Below are 22,845 nucleotides of genomic sequence, written 5' to 3' on the forward strand. Positions count from 1 at the left end.
TGCTAGCAGAGTAGAGTAGGAAGATTCAAGACACTGCAGGAAAATGGATACTGGGAAAATGGAAAGAAAATATACTTCATAATTACAAACACTGATATTTTCAGGGAGCAGAAGAATAGAAAATTTTTTTCTTGTACTGAATCTGAAAGGGTCTTTTAAATAAAATTAGGCCTACCTTGGGGGATATCTGGTAGCTGTAATATGAAGTATCATTTGCAAGGATCATGGAGGTATAGTGAGATTTCCTACAATTTGGGCATCTGTACATCAAACATGTTACCTAATAATGACATTAGCCTATTAAAGTTCTGAGATTTCAGCATTTAATGTAATGTCTCACTAACTAAAAGTTGCTCATTTGGAATTCAAAGAAGAAAACAATTTTATTTCTACAAATGTTGGTAAAGCATGTAGTAAGTGCAAGGCAACCAGTATGTAAACATGATGAACAAGAAGTACAGAAAGAAAGAAAAGGGAATGGAGGAAGAGAGACAGGCAGATAGCAAGTGAGGAGGAGAAAGAGAGGAAGAGAGAGAATGCATGTTTATTAAATATATCAAGTACCATGATAAACACTGAGGCAAGCACAAGAGATGAAAACATAGCCCTTTCTTAAAGAAGCTTACAATATAGTGGGAAGATAAGTCACATATACAAATTAGTAGAATACAACTTAGAATAGAATTAAGTTCATAAGAAAGCTAAGAGATATTCAAGGAAGCCTTTGTAAAGGGCTGAAATTCATGAGTAGATGCACTGAGGTTGGACAACCAAGCACTTAAGGCTAATTACCAATTGGACAATACTCTTATTAGCATATGCTTGGAAAATGGCCCTTCCCACTATTCTGTGCTGGCTCCATAATTGGTATATATAGAAAACTGTAGAAGGCACTAGGGGGTGGTGTAAGACTAGCCAGCGACACTTTTTGGTGGGAGAAAAAGAGAAAGGAGGTGTGGAAATTGCTGTGTCCCTTCACTTCGACCCTTAAGACCAAAAATAGACCAAGGACTTTTGCTTATCCTGATTCTGGCTGAGTCTAAGGCATCCAGGGTGCTAACTCAGTCTTCACAGCCTTTATGAGAAGAATAAATAGTATCTGAGTTGGACATTACAAGAGAGAAAGATTTCAAAAGGTAAAGATATATGTAAGTTGGGAAGCCTACTCCTTGCATGAGGGAGTACAGGTGGATAATAAAGTATATATTAAAGGGGAAACTAGGTGGTACACTGGATAGAAAATCATCCCTGAGGTGAGGAAGACCTGAGTTCAAATCTGACCTCAGACAGAGGCCATTTCCTAGCTCAACATTTCCTAGCTGGGTAACTCTGGGCAAGTCATTTAACCCTAATTGCCTCAGAAAAAAAAAAAAAAAGAAAGAAAGAAAGAAAGAAAGATAGTATACATTGAGTAAAAGTGTACATTATACAAGTATAATACAATACAAAATTATTCAAGTAAAAGTACACATTAAGTAAAATATAAGGAATGAATGAATGGTTCCATTTGGTTGCAGCATGGAATAAAAGGATCTACATTTGAACAGGGAGACTGCTAGTAAAGCTTTGGGTAACCCTTAAAGAACTCTAGAGATGTGAATAATTCTTACTAGAATAAGTTTCTGTAACTTATGAGATAAATGAAGGAGAGAGCCAGGTCATATACTCCAGTCCCCTAACTCCCACCTATTACATTCTCCATAAGGGCTGTTCTACCTTTTCTTCCCTCCTCAAGTCACTAATCTTTCCTTTCCCTACTGAGATGACTTACTTTAATGAAAAAGATTAAAGCCATTTTTCTTAATCTTTCTTACTACTACCTTAAAGCCTATCCATTGTGTGCTTTAATCTTATTTCTCTATTTATGCCATAATTGTATCCTTTCTAGTTTTCTCCTAAATCCTGATTATCTCATTCATCATTTCTCTCACTTTTTATTTCCCCCAACAACTGTTTCTTTTTTCCTTGAACAAATATGCTCCTGAGCAAATATTTCTCAATTCTCAAAAAAACTCCAACCATTTCTTTTGACTCTGCTACCTATTAAAGCTGCTTTTCCTATTTCTTTACTTTAATTGCTAAACTCCTTAAGAAAAAGAGTCTATACTCATCCATTCTACTTCCAAACTGTTAATTCATTCTCCAGTTCATAGGAATCTATTTTCCAATCCTACAATTCTACTGAAATTGCTTACTTTAACTCCGCCAATGACTTCTTAATTGTCAGATCTTCTAAATTTTCATCCAGTCTATAGCATTTAATTTTTTTGGACTCCCTCCTCCCTCCCCACAGTCCACCCCTATTTCCCACCCCTGAGCTATTTATATAGCCCAGTTCCAGCTTTCTATACTTGGATGCTTCAATAGAAATGCTGCCTCAAACACCCTGGCCTTCCAAAATATAAATTTCTTCAACTTCATTCCATCTCAGTCAAACAAAGTTGGATGGTCATACCCTTGAACTCATTACCACCCATAACAGTTTTCTATGATTCAGAATCCTGAAATCCCTCTTTAGGAACATCCGTTCATCTTTCTTTGCCTTTATCCATCTTAATCTGTTTTTCATAATTTACTTAATGATTTGTCATTACAGCACTATGTTCTTTTTCTGTCCATATCTCACTAATCTCACTTTTTCTTCACAACTTTAACTTGGTAGATAAACAATTCAACATTACACTGTCCTCTAATTCCTTACCCCCCCCCCCTTCTTATCTTATTACCACTCATGCCTTCCCAAGCCCCAACTCTTAGTTATTCTCTTTGACCCCATGTCCTACTGAACACCACTGTAAGAAGTACTATAATCATGTTGACTAGATTTACTACAAATTGATGTTATCTCAACTCAGTTGGATCCTCAGTGTTCCCTGACAATCTTCTGACTTTCCTCTGATTGACTTTCTATAAAACTCTCCATGGGGCTACAAACCTTTCCTTCTTTCCTTTATTATTTGACCCCTTCACCCAAAGCATAAGAATGTTTTGTATTGTACAGAGGCCATATATAAGCTTCTTGTTCTCCCTAATTCTTCATTTTCTGATGAAAAAAAAAAAGTTAAGGCCAAACCCTAACTGTTTCCTTTGGTCCTTTCCAATTTTTTCTTCTCAAACTCTGTCCCTTCCACCATTCTTCTCTCCAGACTTTAATTTTCATTCCTTTTTCTTAAGAGTGATTTAAAATTGAAAAATGTGGAAGCTTGGATCTAGATCTGATAAGACTAAAGCTGTCCTATCAAAGTCCAAAGTGACTCTAGGGACAGAGTCTACTTTTCATCGGGAAAGAGGAAGAGATGCTGACCTAAATGGAGACTACATGGTAGGCATACAGGTGGCTGGAGAGTGCTGTGGAGGACTGAATCTTGGCATGATAAGACCAAAGTGGGTTTATAAAAAGTCAGGGGGTCTTAGGGCATATTAAAAGTATTAGATGTGTGTCACATTTATCCTCCCCTTAGATTATAATTATCTAATCTTTTTATCTCCTTGAGTGACTTACATAGTTGTTTGACATATTACTATAAACTAACAAGGATTTTTTTAAAATGTGAATTTGTTTAGTTAAATTCCTTTGTATCTCAGTTATAAGCCACATAATAGACAATAAATATTAATTGAATGAGTCACATTTCTTAAAATGTCAAAAATAAAAATCCTGAAAAGAAAATATACTAAAAATTCTAATTCACAATAGTCAAGCATTGCCTCTCTTCTTAATTCTAAGGTATTCTTGAATGTATATCAATGAAAAGTATACTTTAGTTAATAAAATGGGCCTTCTTTCACTGAAAACCTTTTTAGATTTGTCTTCCTTGAAGTTAATATAATCATGGCATGATATAACTTAAAGCTGAAAAGGACTTTCGAATTAATTTAATCTAACCCCTTCATTTTACAGATTAAGAAAGTAATACATAAGAGATAAATGACTTGTCCCAGGTTGTAGAAGCAGTAATAAGAACCCACATGTACATCACATTTTAAGGTCTACTAGTCTTTTTCATACCAAACCCATGAGATAGGTAATACAAACATTATTGCGCATATTTTATAAATGCGACTTTTAAGGCTCTGTGATCTTAAGCGACTTCCCTGGAATGACATAAATTAACAAATGTGTGAGGAAGGATTCATACCCAGGTCTCCTGCCTTCTAGTCCAGTGCTCTGTCTATCAGGTACTATGCTGGCTCTGCAATAAGTAGCAGAAATACTCAGGATCCTACCTAGGAATTAAGTCAACCCACTGGTGCTTACTTCCCAACCCTAAGATTGTCAGCTCACCCATAAACATCCCACGTTTCTGATGTAGGGAATATGCGAATAAATCCCCCTCTACGATCATTTTCTTCCTTCACTCGCCGTAAAACCTTGATCTAGATTAAGGAAAAAAAGAAGAGTCATATCAAACTGTTATTGATACTAAATATTAGAATATATAGTACAATTGACAGAAGCTGAAGTTACAGGTAACTTTAGTTGGAGCCCAAAATATAGAATGTGATGAATCCTATTCAAAGATTCACTTTTCAAGAAAAATTCCCTCCAGCTTCATATTCTTTTTCAAAATTAATGAGAGGGAGAAGGAAACAAGCATTTACTAAGTGCCTACTATGTGCTGGGTACTGCTTTACAAATATTATCTGATTTGATTCTCAAAATCACTATGTAAAGTAGGTGCCATAATAAATCCCATTTTGTAGTTGAGAAAAGTGAGGCAGACAAAGAGTTAAAATAAAATGTTCAGGGTCACACAGTTAGCAAGTATCTGAGGCTGGTCTTGAACTCAGGTAGTCTTGATTCTAGGCCTGGTGCTAAAGCCACCATACTTAAAACCCCCGATATAACAATAATAACATCAATACCAACAAAACAAACTATTTAGAATAAAATATATTTAAATAACAACCTTTCTGCTCTATGTCCCCTTCTCATCTTGTTTGTCCATTTACATCTGTATAAATATGAAGTTTTTTGTATAGTCATAGTTAATGAACATGTGGCTGCTGTTCTAGTTCAGCTGTCTTCACTCTGCATTATTCTTTCTAAATTTATTTATATTCCCTCTATTTTCCATTTGAAATAAAATAATAATATTCCGTGGCACTGACATACCAAAAGATATTCAGTAATTCCCAAGTTACTGGAAATAACTTTTTTGCTATTAATAATAATGAATATATGAAAGATTTTTGGGGGGATTTTTCAATCATATTGCAAGGATATATTTTGAGTAATGGAATCACTGGATTAAAAAGAATAATAAATTATATACCACTCATTCTGTTTTGTCAAACGGCCATCCAAAAAGATGACACAAGTTCCCACCACCAAAGTAATGGAGAATGTGTTTCTCCAAACCCTGTACAATACATTTCATCACTTTTTACTTTTACCAACTTGACAATTATGAGATTATACTTTAAAGTTGTTTTAAATTGCATTTCTATCATTGAAAAGATTGAACTTTTTCCAAACTGAAATTACTCAGAATTGTGTTTCCTCTTTCACAAATTGTCAATTTCTGCAACTATTTATACATTGAGGACTATGTTTTCCTTTTAAAAAAGTCTCAGATCCTTGTAAATGCTAGAATGTAAATGTAAGATGTTGTAAATGTTAGAATTAAATGTAAGATGTTGTGAATGTTAAAATTTTTACCATACACTATATTTGCCATAAAAATTTCTTCATTAGAATTCTTTTCTTTTGCTATTATTTTGTTGCCCTGTTAAAATATTTTTACATAATTAAATCCTCTACTTCCAATTCAATTTCTTTCATTTATGAAATAATTGGTGTTCTCATCATTTCTGAGATTAAATATATAGTTTCTAACTTTCAGAAGTTGTTTTTGCTAATTTCATCGAGCAAATTGGAATCCATCGCAACATACAATATGAGGTATAGATGTAGGTTTGGTTTTCACCACATTGTTTTCCAATTTTTCCAACTGTTTATTGAATTCCTTTTCCCAATGTTTAAAATACTTACATTTGTACCAGACACCAACATTGTGTAAACTTTTTATTCTTTTACTCTAGTACCAAATGGTTTTGAGGAATATTGCTCTAAAATATGTTTTGAAATCTGGCAATGGAATTTTTCTATCACCTTTTTTTTAATAGATGGCCTTGATGCTCTCATTCATTAATTCTTTTCATGTAAATCTGTTGTTTTATCCACTTCTATAGAGTAAGTAAAACACTGGTTTTGTACCAACTCTGTAAATTTATTCGGAAAATATTGTCATTCTAGGTCATCTACAGTAAGATCATCCTAGCAATAGATAGCAACCAATTGTTCAATACTTGCTTTGTATTCTGCTCAAAATAATTTAAAAATCATTCTTATAAAGATTTTCTGAATGTCCTCATAGTTAAATATTCATATATTCTATTTTATTATTATTATAAATTTAATTTTTATCAAATCTTTATTAGTGACACATTAGAATGTGAATGTCTTTGTAAATGTTATCTTATTTCCTACTAACTTATTAAATTCATTTATTATTAGTTAACTTTTTGCTGTTAAATCCTTTGAATTTTGTAGGTAAACAAAACTGTCATTAGCAAATAAGACAACAATATTTACTCTAATTTCTTTTTTATGCTTTGTTCCTATAAGAAGTATTTTCTACAACTATATTAGAAATAGTAGACATATAAACAGTCCTATTTCACAGATGTTTTCCAGAGGCAAGCTCTTCTTCATGACACAGAATGTCAGCTCTTGGTTTTATATTAAGGAAAAATCCTTCTTCTATATATTTTAATAAGTTTGTACCATGAGATTACATTTTCTCAGAAGTTTTTCCTATATTTTTATTAATATGGTCATATGACTTTATTATTTCTATCAACTGTCTTTCTACTATTGAGATATCTTTGCATTATTGAAGGATAATTACTAGATTAATAACTAGTAATATAAAGTTGAGGTAAATGGTTTAAAAATATATTCTGATTTACTATTAATATTTTATTTTGTTTGTTATATGCAAAATATATTTGTTTTGTTTCTATATGTGTGATGTTTTTTTTTCCAGTTCTGTCTTTAACAGCTTTTTGAGTCAAATCTATATTTACTTGATTAAATAATATTATTATCCATATTTAGAAAGCATTATATGTAATATAAATATGCTTTGTTCTTTGAAATACTGGAAAAATTCACTTGTAAATATATCTGTTAAAATGAAAGTAGGATTTGTGTCTAAATACATGATCAATTTTTGCAAATATTCCTGAAAACATATTTCCTTGCCTTTTTTTCCATTAAACTCTCCCTGTTTAAGTCAAATTTGATCACTGACTGATTGAAATTCATAACTTTTTTGTTCAATTTATTATATTTTTATTGTAGAGCATTCAGCATCATACTATATTAATTCTTCTAAATTCTTCTAAACCCAGTTCTTTTTGTAAATCTACAAGCATTTTTGGTACGGGAGAAACAAATTATATATTATTACATATGGAACTACTAAATTTTACTACTGAGTATTCCTTTTACTGTGATATAATAGCCTTGTTTCTGTTGCAAATCTCTTCTCTTCTTAAGTCTTCATACCTCCTCCTTCCTCATCGTGTGAGCACAGAATTTTACCACTTTCTTTTGTGAAAATTAGGAAGTATAGCTCATTATACTTCTTTTCATTCCTGAAAATCTTGTCACCATCTCCCGATCTCTTTTCCTTTTCCCCAGTCTGACAAGAAGATCCTTTTTCTTACCAAATCCAAACCTTCTACCTTGATTTTGTCCTCTCTCTTGTATTCCAGAAGACTGCTCTCATTTTTAACCCTTCTTTAATCTTCAATTTCTCCCTATAAACTGGTGAGATGTTGCTTTTTTTTTTGCTTTGCAAACTTTAGCATTTTATTTTTCCAAATACATGCAAAGATAGTTTTCAACATTCACCTTTGCAAAACTTTTGTGTTCCAAATTTTCCTCCCTCACTACTCTCCAATACAAGCAATCTAAAATAGGTTAAACATGCAATTATTCTAAATGTATTTCCATATTTGACATGCTGCACAAGAAAAATCTGATCAAAAGGGAAAAAAAAAAGAGAAAAAAAAACAAACCAAATTAATAGGCACCAAAAAAGGTGAAAATACTATACTCTGTTCCACAGTCTCTATAAATCTCTCTCTGGATACAGATGACTCCTTCCATCACAAGTCTATTGGAATTGTCTTGGATCATACCTTCACTGGTGAAAAAAATCAAATCTATCACAGATGGATCAACTCGTTGTTACTATGTATAATGATCTCTTGGTTCTGCCCACTTCACTCAGCACCAGTTCATGTCTTTTCTATAATTAGCCTGTTCAATATTTCTTATGGAAGCATAATATTCCATTACATTCATATATTATAACTTATTCAATCAGCCATTCCCCAACTGATGGTTATCCACTCACTTTCAAGTTCCTTGACACTACACAAAAGGCTACTACAAACATTTTTCCATCTGTGGGTCCTTTCCCCTCTTTTATCTCTTTGGGACACAGACCCAATAGAGGCACTAGTCAAAGAGTATGCACATAAACTGGTGGGGGGTTTTCCTATTTATTTCAAACATGCCCAAGTTTGCCCATATTTTAAAAATACTTTCAGCAGATCATCTCATTGATCTATAATCTCTATTTTCTCAGCCCAACTCCTAGAAAATTCTGACTGTCCTTCTTGTTCTCCTTCTTCCTCAACCTTTTGTAATTTGGTTTCCAACTTCATCACAACTGAAAAGTTCTCTTCAAAGATACCAAATTATCTCTTAGTAAATCTAATGTTTTTTTCCTAGTTCTCATTCTTCTTGACTACTCTGCTGCACCTGACCCTGTCAAGAACTTTTTCCTCCAAGATACTTTCATTTCTCTTCATTTTGGCTTTCTTTTGGTTCTCAAATTACTTGTTTCACCACTTCTTCTTAGGAGCCTTTGCTCATTCATGATTCATATCATGACCCCTCAGAGTAGGTATATCCCTCAGTTACTTTGTTTTTGGCCCTCTTTTCCTCTTATATTTTCTCTCAATGACTTTCTCATTCTCAGATCTAAATATTCAACCCAAGCCTCCTGAATTCCAATCACATAATAACAACTTTTTCTTAAGACATTTCTAAGTGGACAATCCAATAGCAGCTTAAATTCAATATGAACAAAACAGAACTCATTATCTTTCACCTAAAATCCTCATCTTGATCAAATTTCCCTACTTCCCTATTTCTATCAAGATTATCGCTATCTTCATCATTTCTCAAGTTTGTAACGTTGGCCTTATCCTTAACTCCTCATTCTCCCTCAATCCATATATTTGATCAGTTGGAAATCTTGTTATGTCTAACTCTAAAACATTTGTCACATCTGAATCCTTTTTCTGTATCTTTACAACACTCATCTTATGGCTTATAGTCTGATCAATTACATTTGCTTCCTAAATGGTCTCCCTTTCTCAAGTCTCTTCCCAGTTCAATCCTGCTTTTATACAAATGCTAACATGATCCATATCACCCTCCTATTGAAAAAAAAAATTTCAGCAACTCCCTAATGCCTCTAAGGATAAAACATAAAATATAAATGTGCTTACACACACAAAAACACACACATATATATGTATATGCATACACATGCATACATCTCTAACATCTTTTGTTTCCATCCACTGTGGTCTAGACAACCAGAACTAGTTATTCCCTCTTCACAACATTCCATCTAATATCTCTACTTTTCTACAGGCTGCTTCTCACAGCTGGGATGTGCTTTTCAAGATGTAATTTAAGCACGAGTTTCTGTGCAATGTCTTTTATAACAGAGCTAGTGTTTTCTTTCACTAACACAATTTTATTGGGGTGTGTGTAAATTTATTTTACATATATTTGTTTAAATTTATCTATATATGTCTCCTCTAATAAGAGTTAAGCCCTTTAGAGATTAAATTAAGGCAACAAGATGGTTCAATGGATAAAACAATAGGCTTTGAATCAGGAAAATCTAAGTTCAACCAGTCTCAGGCACAAGTTGTATAATCTTTCTGTCTCAATTTTCTCAATTATAAAATGGGGATTATTATAGCACTTATATCAGAGAGCTGTTGTGAAGATTAAAGTGAGATAATGTTTGTAAAGAGCTGTACATAGTACACATAGCACAGTCAGAACTTCATAAAATCATGTTCTCTTCTTACCTTAAAAGTAGAGACTTTCACATTTTTTTTTTTTTTTTGCTAATACCAGGCATATATTAGGTACTAATAAATGTTTTTTGATCAATATTTTGCATTTAAACTGAACTGCATGATAAGGACCAGTTATATTATTGTTGCTGTTATAACCTACCTAAATCTTTTTGCATCAAATGTGTCTCTTTCAGCAATATATTGTTGGATTCTGAGTTGTTTTTTAAAAATCTATTTCATAAGCCTTTTTCTTTTTCAAGAAGAATTTAGTTGATTTGCTCTTAATGCTCCCATTGTTAAATCAGATATTTAGTTCTATCTGTTGGTAAGGCTATACTTGGTATTTATATAGGTGTTAGAGAATGGAAAAACTATTACTTATTATATCTATTAACCCCATAAAATTCTACTCTATTGACTTATTATGGTATAGTCTTGATTCTGGGTTCTCAAAGACTATAGCAGTAGCTGGAAAGGCTTTGAACATGGACCCATGCTCAGACTCTATAAATCCTTTAGTCCAGCCAAGTTAAGTTTAGAAAGGCTCAATACAAGTTTGATTGCACAGTGATTATTATTTGGATCATAACTACTATGAAATCTTATCTGCTAAATCTTACTACTGCAATCTGAATCTATATAATAGTATCAATACCAACAAAAATCATGGTTGCAGCAACTATTAAAATATTTTTATAACAAAATTTAACATCATTTTCTGTATTTTAAGCAAATTCACCTCTTAAATTTCCCTGAAATTTTATATTCATTGCTATCCTTTGGGATCAACAACTCCTTTTCTTTTGTTCATATGCTTTTTGTTGATTTTTTTAAAATTACTTAAAAAAATTTTTTTTGCAGTATACTTATCTCAAATCTTTTTTGCTTATTTTTACTTTTTATATGTATAAAGGTTTTAAAATTTTTTTTTTTTTTAATGTGCAACAAATTGTTGGAGTTTGCTTTTATTCATTTCTTTCTAATTTTTATTAGGAAATATGACACATTCATACTTAAGGTTATAATTATTGCTCATGTTCTAATAATGTGCTAAGAGCTGAATATGTAAATGTATTGGTACATATATATGCATATAAATATACATTTGATGTCTCAAAAGTCTTGGTGCAGTTTTAGGCGTTAAGTGTGTTTGGGTGTGTGGGTAGGAACAGAGATAAGAGATAGAGACAGAACCTGGACCCATACCCTGGACCAGGGCAATTTGACATCTTATTTGCAATCTAATAGTTCTATAATTGCCTAGCATTCTTGTCCTATTCAGTAATTTCTGTATATTTTGCTTACACTAAATATAAACCTGCTTTCCTTTCCCCAACTCCTCCCTCCCTCTTGTTAACCTGTTTAATCCCAAATCCCTTAAGTTTACTATTATTCTCTTCTTTGTTTTATTTGATGCTTTTTCTTTCTCAGATAAGACTGGGTATCTCATTCTCATTACCCTCCCTCCTTACCATTCTCTATTTCAGTGATATTAATTTGCAATTTCCTTTTTTAAGAAATGTTTTCATTACCAACACTTTTCTTATGCCTTTCCACATGCTAGGACCCTCTAGAATCTGTTTCCAAAAAGTGTTATTTCTTGATGGAGGCATCAGGTTGAAGTGAGATCCAGGAATTCTCTCAATTTGCGACGCGGTGCATTCTCACTAGTTCTGGGAAGCTTTTATTATATGTTCTGAAGTAAAATGAGTAATTTCTTTTGTTCATTGGTGTGTTAAGAGACTATAACATCTACAAAATTTAGTTTCCTAGATCTACTTCACAGAAAGATTACATTTTTCTACATCATCCAATGATTTTGTTTCCCAAGTTAAATTTTGTTAATCTTTCTTATTTGTTACATGCATTTACTTGGTTTTTTGCTCTTCTAGTAAGATCTTCATATCTTCTATGGTTATATTCCAGTTTTTCAAGTTTTTTCCTCCCTTATTCTCTTTTAAGATTTTCCCCATGAATTCATACCTTCCTTTAATTCTACTCAGGGCTTCTTGTCCAAATTTATATATTCTTTTAAGTGTTTCAATATTTTTTTTCTGGATATAAGTCTTCTTTGCATTTCCTTGGATTATCTATTATTCACCTGCAGAGACTTTTCTTACATTATTTCTACAACAGCAAGCATTTCTCCAGTCATTTTTCCTCTTTCTCCCGAAAATATTTTTTCTTTTGTTTCTGAGGTTTTCCATGGTTTGTTGTCTTTCAGATGGCATTTTCTTGTTATTTTTAGAGCTTTTATGTTATTTCTTTTCCTACTTTCAAAAGATCATGAAGATTGTCTGCCTGGTCTCATCAAACCACTTCAACATCTTCCCCTAGAATAATTTTTTTCCCTTCTTAAGGGAAAATTCTATTTGCCCCAAAATAACCAAACTCCTTTAAGGAAGATACCATATTCATCCCTACCTCACCTTTATTTGCAATCACCAGAACCAGAAATAAAATTATTTTTACCTCCTCCATTGATAAGCCAAGCACGGAACCACCTAATTTCCCTTGCACCTTCTCCCTTGCTGAACCCACAAGATTTTTCATTTCAGCATCACTAGCAGACAGAGGACGAGAACGCTGCAAAACAAAACAAAACAAAACAAACCACAGGTTTTCTTTCTCATTTTAATCTTTTCTTTTTATTTATCCAATAGCAATATTATCCTTTCCAAAATCTATAGGCTAAAATGTCTAATCCAGTTAGTATTAACTAGCCCCAAAGCCCAAAACATGAAGATCAAGATGAAATTCAGTAAAACAGAGGCAAGAAAGGAGAAGGAATTAAAAAAAAGATACACGAGAAGCTTCCACATAGTTTTCTAAGGCATGATTCTCAAATCTGATTTTATAACATGTAAGGTACATGGTTATTTCAGGGCCATGGCAAAAAGACTCAAGTTAAAAATAAAATTAAGTTTCTTGATTCAATAAATAAATATATACTACACAGAGGTAAAGGAAGAAGGAATGTGATAAAAAATAAGTGATCATAGATTTAAAAGGTTGGTTTACAGATTAATCTTGGGTTTGGAAATTAAGAGAGAATATAGATGTTAGAAAGTCACAGAAACAGACCTAAGACATACTAGCATGTAACTAAAGAAAATGACCCAAAGGAACTCAAGAATGTTAAATTCTAACAAATCAGCTAAATGGAACACTAAAGTTACATATCAGTCTCATTATGACGATATGTATATCCTCAATTTCTGACAATCAGGAAAGTTCTAAATGCAATAAAGTATAAATTAGTTTTGTTGGTTGAACAAGTCAAAACATGGCAAATAAGATTTATAAAAGGAAGCTGGGCTACATGAAGTATCCAGATCCTGAGTTGCTAAGATAAATAAGGCTTCTATTTAAAAACACACAAAAAATTGGCTATTAGAACAAGAAGGGCACCTAAGTGGCACAGTAGATAGAGTGCCAAACCTGGAGTCAGAAAGACTCAGCTCCTCAAGGTCAAATCTGGCCTCAGACACATAGTAGTTGTGTGATCCCAGGCAAGTTTCTTAACCCCTGTTTGCCTCAGTTTCCTCATCTGTAAAATGAGCTAGAAAAGTAAACCACTCCAGTATCTTTGACAAGAAAACTCCAAAAGCATCACAAAGAGTTGAATATAATTGAAAAATGACTGAATATTGTCCTACTGAGTAGTAGGACAAGCAGGAAATGCATAAGATCTTTATTTTTGACTCTCGAAAACAAAGAAACAAAAAAACTTGGCCAGGAGGAAATTCTGAAAACTTTTTCTTACTATTATCAACAAAGATGTTCACTCAGTGTAAAGGACTCTTTACCAATGATTTGTCAAGTCCCAACCCCTCCTCTGACATAGATTACAATCATTAATTTTAACTCAGAACAAAATGGACAGAAAGATAAATAAACAGACAAACAGAAGATGAATATCACACTTCAAGAAGGCTGTCAGAAAAAGATTTACTAGTCACTCTATAGGTAAGAACCTACAAAACAGACCAAGAGAAAAGGTTGTTTTTCTTTCACTGTCCCATCATAATTACAGTTAAAGAGTTTCTTAAAGAATGCTAGAGAAGTATATTATATTTTCTGTGGAGATATAAAATGATAAGAAGACTGAAGGGGAAATCAAAGGAAAACTTTTAGAGATCTGGGAAAAGAATCAAAGCAAGTGATTTTTAAAAAGAACCTTAAGTTTATGACGAGCCAGTGAAAACGAATAATGGATGATGGAATGAAAAGAATATTTTCCTTATCATTAAATACCAGCTGCCATTATTAAGGCCAGACTACACATTGAATTTTCATCATCTTAGAATTCTAAAGGCACTGTTTCAAAGTCCAATTGTGCTTATATAGAAATAGTATTATCTAAATTTAAGTTTTAAACAATGCAAGAAAGGGGGACATTTTTTGATGATGCTATTTTTAATACAGGAGATGATCTAGAAAAAGTAAAGTTAATGGACTGGAATCTATGTAAAAAAGATAATAGTACACTGAAAGGATCACTACATTAGAATTCTTTGTTTCAGTCACAATTTCCCAGGTCTCAAATTTCTTCATCGATAAAATGTAGGAATTACACTAAAGATTTTTAAAATCTCTTCCAGTTTTATGACTTTGGTAACAAGGGAAAAAAACAAAACAAAAATAAAAGTAGTTTCTAAAGGAAAATGAGTATTAAGGAATGAATTCATTAATAAGACTACAAAGAAAATACTATTATAATAAAATTAATGAGGCATCTCTATTTTTTATTGTAGTATCATTTCTTTAATATAACCATAAAAACTATTTTCAGCTAGCTAGTCGATATCAACAAATATTAAGTATAACCAGTAGGTTATAAGCACTGTGCTAAGTGATAATTATTACAAAAGAAAGATTTAAAAAAGCACCGTCCCTATCCTCAACAAGCTCAAGCTCTAAGTGGAGAAGACAAGATAAAAATAATTACATACCTATCTGATGTATACAAAATAAAGGCAACAGGATGGGGAAAGGTTGGGAGGAGGAAATAGGAAAGAAATATGGAGGGAGCATGTAAATTGAGTCGTAAAGGAAGCAACGGAGACTAGGAGTTGAAAATGAGGGAAGAGATCATGCTGGCATAAAAGACAGACAATACAAATGCACCGAGTAAAAAGATAGAGTGTTATATGTGAAGAACACCAAATAACGCCAGTGGAGCTGGATCACAGAGTATGTGTAAAGGATGAATGATAACAAGTTAGGAAGGAGCCAAGTTCTGAACGACTTTAAATACAAAAGAAATGATTATATCAAGATAATGAGACAGGGAGACCACCCAGGAAGTTTCTGTGATGGTCTAGCTATTAAGTAATAAGGGCCTGTACTAGGTGATATACTAAAGATTATCTAGCCGAACTCTCTACCCAATGCATAAATCCCCTCTACATCATTTTGAACACTGTCTGAACATTTTCAGTGATTTACTTCACAAAATAACCCTTTTACATTTTGGGTTAATTGTGTTAGAAATCTCTTTTTTATATGGAGTCCAAATATCTTGGCCTCTAACCTCTATTTACTGGTCTTAGTTTTGTGTTCTGTAACCATCCATAACAATGGTCTATGGTCCTCCATAGACTTCAAAGATATAAAGGCAATTATCCTGTCACCCAAAAAGTCTTCTCTTCTCTAGATTAAACTCTGGTCCTTTGGTGAATAACTATTAGCTTACTGATGTCACTCTTAGAATGTGATGGTCAAAGTTGATCATAATACTCCAGGTATAGCCTGCTTAATGCACAGGACAGTGGGATTATTATGTCTTTATTATGAATGCTAATCATAAATTAATATAGTCTAAGCTTGAATTAGCTTTTCTTTTTCTTTTTTTGGAAGTTACATTATACTGTTGATTTATATTGCATTTGCTAGCAAACAAAACCCCCAAATCTTTTCATCTCATCAGGTATCCTTAAAGTATATTACCTAAATTCCAACTCTTCACCATTCTCTACCCCAGCTTCCTATTTCTCAATACTTGATTAAATGATTTTTAGAAACCTAAGTAGAACAATTTAGACTTTAACCTTGTTAAATTTAATTTTGTTAAATTTGTCTCATCATTTCAGCCTGTCATTCAGAGAGAATTATTCCTCTCAGTTTTATAGCATCTACAAATATAATTAGCATGCCATCTGTGTCTTCTGCCAGTCCGTGACGGAATTTTCCCTTACATCTTCAAGTTTTCTTGAAATCACAGTATCTTAGAACTAAGATGGGACTTTTGAGGTCAGAACTGAAGGGTTTGAGTATTAAACACTTAAAAGAATATTGTTTGAATGCCAGTTCCAATGCATGGAATTATTACATTCTCATGCAGCCCAGATTTTTGCATATTGTCTATAAGAATATTAATAGAAACTTTGTTTTTAATTTTTAATAGCTTTTTATTTACAAGTTATATGCATGGGTAATTTTACAGCATTGACAATTGCCAACCTTTTGTTACAATTTTTCCCTTCATTCCCCCGACCCTCTCTCCTAGATGGCAGGATGACCAATACATGTTAAATATATTAAAGTATAAATTAAATACAAAATAAGTATACATGTCCAAATAGTTATTTTGCTGTGCAAAAAGAATCGAACTCTGAAATATTATACAATTAGCCTGTGAAGGAAATCAAAAAAATGCAGGCAGGCAAAAATATAGGGATTGGGAATTCAATGTAGTGGTTCTTAGTCATCTCCCAGGGTTCCTTCGCTGGGTGTAGCTGGTTCAGTTCATTACTGCTCCATTTGAACTGATTTGGTTGATCTCATTGCTGAGGATGGCCAGGTCCATTAGAATTGATCATCATATAGTACTCTTGTTAAAGTATATAATGATCTCCTGGCCCTGCTCGTTTCACTCAGCATCAGTTCATGTAAGTCTCTTCAGGCCTTTCTGAAATCATCCTGTTGGTCATTTCTTACCGAACAATAATATTCCATAATATTCATATACCACAATTTACTCAGCCATTTTCCAATTGATGGGCATCTTCTCAATTTCTAGTTTCTGGCCACTACAAACAGGGCTGCCACAAACATTCTTGCACGTACAGGTCTCTTTCCCTTCTTTAAGATCTCTTTGGGTATTAGGAACTTTTGTTAAAAGTCTTATTGAAATCCAGACATTGAATTCCTCAAATTAGAGTGGTACAATGGAAATGGTACTAAATTTTGAATCAGAAAACAAGTTCAAATCCTGGCTCTGCCATCTGTGTGACTTTGAATGAGTCACTTTACATTTAAAAAAAAAAAAATTTTTTTACACTTTATATCTTTAATTTCCTTGACAGAGACCAGGGAAGTTTATTAAGACTTTATATTAAGTATCAAAGAATGAGAACCTGAAGGGGTGCCCATAAATTGGGGAATGAATAAACAAGTTATGGTATAAAAATGTGAAGGTATACTATTGTGCTGGACCCTTATTAGTGTAACAGTCAATTAGGATTCCTGAAGACTTATGTTGAAACATGCTGCTTACCTCCTGACAGAGAGGCAAAGATTTCAAAATAAAATATATTTTTTCAAATATGGTCAGTAAAAAGTTTGTTTTGTTTTACTATACATGTTTATAATAAAATGCTTATTTATATTTATAATAAAAGCTTATAATAAAGCTTTTTCTTTTCCTTGTCTTCCTATTTAGGGGTGGGAATGCAGGAAGTGGAAGGAAGAGAAGGCTCATATTTGTTTGAAAGAAAATTTAAAGAACAATTTTTAAAGAAAAACTAGTACCTATAATACACAAATTCTTCTCAAAAACTACAAAAAAAAGTTCAATATAAAGAAAACTATTGACATATTAAAAACAAAAATATGCAAAATCACAATTATCTTAATAGATGCAGAAAAATGTCTTTGACAAAGTGTAACATTTATACTTAAAAAAAAAACCTATAAAGTATAGGAATGGAAGAACCCTTTTAAGTCTCATAAAAAATATTTCTCTTAAACCAAAAGCAAATATATTTATAAGCATTCTTTCTTCCATTTTTGTAATCCTTAGCAATGCTGGTAAGAATTAGGTTATTCCAAGATTTCAGCTTTTTTGTCTCTGCTCTTTTGTCTGTGACATTTTTTGATTTGATCCCCCCCTTTTGCTTACTTGCTACTGCTTCCAGATTTTTTAATGAATGCTCGGTTAAAATCAACAGAAAATTTCCTATGCATCCATATCCATCTCATACATTCTCCTTTCTGTACTCACTAAGATCATCTGTTACTATACTGCCAGAACTTTGCTTGTGGAATACTACCATCCTTATTAAGACCAAAGGAAAATCTTTGACCATGAGATATCAATCATTTCTTTAAAATGCATGGAACTGCTTTCCTAAAATCTAAGGCATACATCTGATTATGCTTGTCATCCCCCTTCTTGGTTATGACAGACTCAAAAAAAAGTAATCACTTTCTCCTAAACTTGCTCAGGGTTTTCATTCTGTCTTTCTTCTTGTTCAAAATTAAACACACACAGCAGCAGTACCTTTCCTACCTGCCAGAGGTGGGAATGAAATCAATAGCCACTTTGAGACTCCCTGCTGAAACAGCTTCATGATTGAGAATAGAAAACAAACTGACAAATTAAAAGCATTATTCTAACTATAGCTTCTCAATAAATGCCACTTAAGTTATATAAAATAACCTATATTTGCACATGTATTCATGCATTCAGAGAAAAAAAATTCTCTGCAGCTGGCTTATTCATCATAAACAAATAAAAAACTATTGTTAAGGACTGTAAATCATAAACAAAAAATGTTAAGTTTGAAGGAAGATTTAAAAGACAGAAATTTATAAAAAAGTAAGTACCAGGTAATGAATACAAATATTCATAAACTAAAATATGGTGAAGGGAAAAAAGGAGAGGAGGAATGAAATGGAATTGTCTAAAACCACAATCTTATAGAAAAAAAATACTTGCAAAAACTGAGGATTAGATAATAAAGTTCCACAAAATCATGTCTGACAATAATACATAAAGAAACCTAACCAAAATATAGCATATAACTTAAAAAGTTTTCATAAGAGATAATACAGGGGGAATAAAAATTCATCATATAAAACATTTGTATGCATATATATACATACACATATATACATGTGTGTATGTGTGTGTGAAGACATGTTTGTGGATAGAAAAAAACTGACCAGATTATTAACAACTAATAACTGATATGGGATAAAATTAAAACATGGAACTACATTTTGGAAGATGAGCAAAGTTTAAAAAAAAAGTTTCACATTATCAGGCAATAATTTGCCTGTGGAAAATTATAGGAAAAAAGTATACATGATAGTGGAAAATTATTAATATTTGCAAATCAGCAGGTCTAAAAGATGTGCATCATAGTGGCATAAAGGGAATTGGTTTTAAAAAGAAAAACTTACCCAAACCACTTCCAATTATGTTTGAAAAATTATTAAGAAAAATAAAATAAAATATAAATGCTACAAGAATTCAAAAAAAAAAAAAAAAGAAAAGAAAAATTATTAAGAACTAGAAGGTACTAGAGAATTAGGAAAAAAGCAAATGTGGTAGCAGTCTTCAAAAATGGTAAGAAGAATGCTCCTGGTGATTATCAGCCTGGTAAATAACTTGAATCCCTAGTAGAGTAATGGAACAAATATTAAGGAAAAAAAACTGTAAATATCTAGAGGTTAATGAACTCATGAAGAACATGCAGAATGGAGATTTTCCTCATTTTTAATCATATTAGACAATCTTGATTTGTTGGGGATTTTAAAAAAGTGTCAAAATTGGTTTAAAAACAAAAAAAGGGGGGAGCACCACAAGCTATATTTGGATTTTTAGAAGCATTTGAAATTGTATCAAAAAATTTAAGTTCTGCACTATACCAAATTTGTCTTGATTCAATACTGTTATATAAATTGATAACAAGTTAAAAGCCTATAACCAAAGATATGATAAATAACAGTGACTCTAGTTCAGACAATCATTTAGCGACACAAAGAAATTAAAGATTATTTAATCTGTCTTGATGGGTTTAAAGAAAAAAAAAAAGATTCAAGAACTCAACAGATGACAGCAGACATAGAACATCATTAATTCTGAAATAACACGAAGATTACCATAGAGATGTGAAAGAAAAACCAAAATAAGTTTCATCTAGGACAAAAAACAACAACAAAAAAAACATGACCTGGGAAAAAAATTTTAAATAAATAGTTGAGAAGGAAAAACTGAGGAAGAAGAAATGGTTTCAAAATGAATAAAGTGATGAAAGGCTTAGTAACTCTGACCAATACAATAATCCACCACAACTTCAAAGAGCTCTTGATATAAAATGCTATCCGCCTCCAGTTAGAAAACTGATGAACTCAAAAAAAGGCAGATGGAAGCATTTTGTTTTTCTTTTTCTATTTTTTCTTTTTTTGTTGTTCTGAGCATGGCTTATGTGGAAATGTTTTGCATAACTATGTCTGTATAATGAGATACCCTATATCTTGTTTTTTCATTGGAGATATTGGATTTGCTAACTATAACATAACTAATAATTAATAATAATCCATGAAATATTCAACATATTTTCTTAACTGATAAGACCACCCCACCATTGCTAGGGCTCATTATTGCAGGGAAGGAAGAAAATGTGAAACTGAAAATTAAAATTTTTAAAAAAATAAATAAGGTGATTTATTTGACTATAAAACTGAATAATCATACTATACAACAAAAAAGAGTAACATGATTTAGGACCTGTAGAGAAAGAAGTACACTTTGCAGAGACAAGAAGGAAAGCTCTCTACTTAGAAGTGTACTTTATTATCAGAAAGACATCTCAAGTACAAATAGCTCCATTTACAAAAGGTTGGCTGAATAATAAGAATCTGGTAATGTTATTACCAAAAACATGTTCAAATCTTGTATGAAGATGTATAATACAGTGATAAAAGAAATATAAATAGGAGTAATCAAATCGAAATGAAGAAAGTGAAAAATAAAGTTATCATTACATATAAGACTAATATCTTGGGAATAATACTCATAAAGCTATGCATCCCTAGTGGAACTCATTCCTTGAGATATTTAGGATACTCATTCTCTGGGAACAAGAATAATCTTATATATAGCATGGTTACTTAATATTGCAAAATACTACAAGAGCAGTTTATAAAATTACATATAGGAAGCTCTCTTGACCAGTTACCAAGTTCAATGAGAAATGCTTTTTTTGTTTGTTTGTTTTTTACTTCAAAGGTCCATCTGCCAGGATTAGTTCCTCATTTAGTATAGTTGAAGCTTACAAACTTAGGGGCTGTATCAAAGAACAAAGGCCAACATTAAAAATGATTGCTTCACTAAAGAAGTATTTATAATATAAACCATACTCAGTGTAATTTAATGCATCTAAAATCTACACACTACTAAAGAATATCAGATTAAACTTATCATCATTTTCTTAAAGAAGATCAAGGGGAAAAAAAGGGAAAACAGGAGAGATATCAATATCTGGAGAACTCAAATGCTAATACTGCTTTTGAGAGCAACTAACGTGAAAACAACTAAAGAAAGATACTCAGTGCAAAGGATAAAATAGGCACACTGTTTTATAGTTAGTTTTTATGAATTACTATAAAAAGTATACACATTTAAAATTACATGTGTTAAATTTGGAAGGTATTAGTTAACACATAGTTAAAAATCATTATAAGAATTACTTTGAAGTTGTACTGCTGATGATCCCATAACCAACAATATAAGCAAAAATGAAACCATTATGCCTACATTATTTTTTCTGAAATGTTCTATCAAAATAGATTTAGTACTTTTTAAGCTCCATTCCATTTACCTAAACATCAATTGCCTCCATTCTCTCCTTCAGTCTGTATTATATGAAATGAAGAAACTTCTAAAAAGTTCCTATATTCTATAGTTTCCTGTCTTTTGTCTCTCCCAGACTTCTTTCTGCTATATATTTATCCCCACTTTGGCTTTTATTTTGTGTAATTAAATTCTTCAAATATTTGAAGAATTCTCTATTATACAAGTCAAGGACTAGAAACTACAGTTAAATGACTTGCTATTTTTGGAATGCGAATAAAATTTCCAAATGACCCAAAACTTACCTGTTTGAAGTTTGGTGATTGAACTGGAGCAGATGCTGGACGCTAAAAAAAGATAGAAAAATGGAATAAAGCCATATATTCTCCTAAAATTCCTATGTCCCCATCCACCAAAACAAAAATGTAAAGGTGGTACAAAGTGATCACCAGGAAGAAATCTAGAATGAGATGTGTATAATATGGAAGTGGTGGATATAAAGTGCTTAGTTCTCATATGCTGTCTTCTCTAATACAATTATTTCAAGCTTTATTTTCGCACCTCTAAAAGTATGAGCATTATTAAAACTGATAAAACAGACTTCAATGGAATTTCTTCTTCTACACATAAAAATCACAACCCTTACAGGCCTTGTGGATTTGGTATATAATTCTTACTCTTGGCAAATCCGTTTCATGCATTACATGCAATGCAGCTGTCTATTTCTTTAGTCACAAAAATATCTCAAGAACTTAAGGAGAAGGATGCAACACCATTGCCTACCAGCTAGCAAAATAATGGGAAAATGGATATTATAGGATTTTTATAATTTGGCAATGGAAACCATTATTTTA

General features: G+C 32.1%; 1 protein-coding gene across 24 annotated transcripts in view; it reads right to left on the reverse strand.

The window, feature by feature from the left end:
- TTLL5 (tubulin tyrosine ligase like 5) overlaps nucleotides 1-22,845 on the reverse strand; it is a 374,113-nt gene that overhangs the window by 277,488 nt on the left and 73,780 nt on the right. For 20 of the 24 annotated variants that reach the window (XR_004231997.1, XR_004231998.1, XM_031952493.1 and 17 more), the window contains 3 exons: nucleotides 22,297-22,338; nucleotides 12,658-12,771; nucleotides 4,286-4,377 (listed from right to left, as the gene is read on the reverse strand). Coding sequence is in view for 22 of the 24 variants with exons in the window: in XM_031952493.1 (XP_031808353.1) it covers nucleotides 4,286-4,377; nucleotides 12,658-12,771; nucleotides 22,297-22,338 (248 nt within the window). In the remaining 2 variants the exon portion in view is untranslated. The remainder of the gene's footprint in view (nucleotides 1-4,285; nucleotides 4,378-12,657; nucleotides 12,772-22,296; nucleotides 22,339-22,845) is intronic. The other 4 variants (XM_031952486.1, XM_031952485.1, XM_031952484.1 and 1 more) reach the window with 1 other exon arrangement.

The sequence above is a fragment of the Sarcophilus harrisii genome, chromosome 2 (assembly GCF_902635505.1).
Source record: "Sarcophilus harrisii chromosome 2, mSarHar1.11, whole genome shotgun sequence".
Lineage (NCBI taxonomy): Eukaryota > Metazoa > Chordata > Mammalia > Dasyuromorphia > Dasyuridae > Sarcophilus > Sarcophilus harrisii.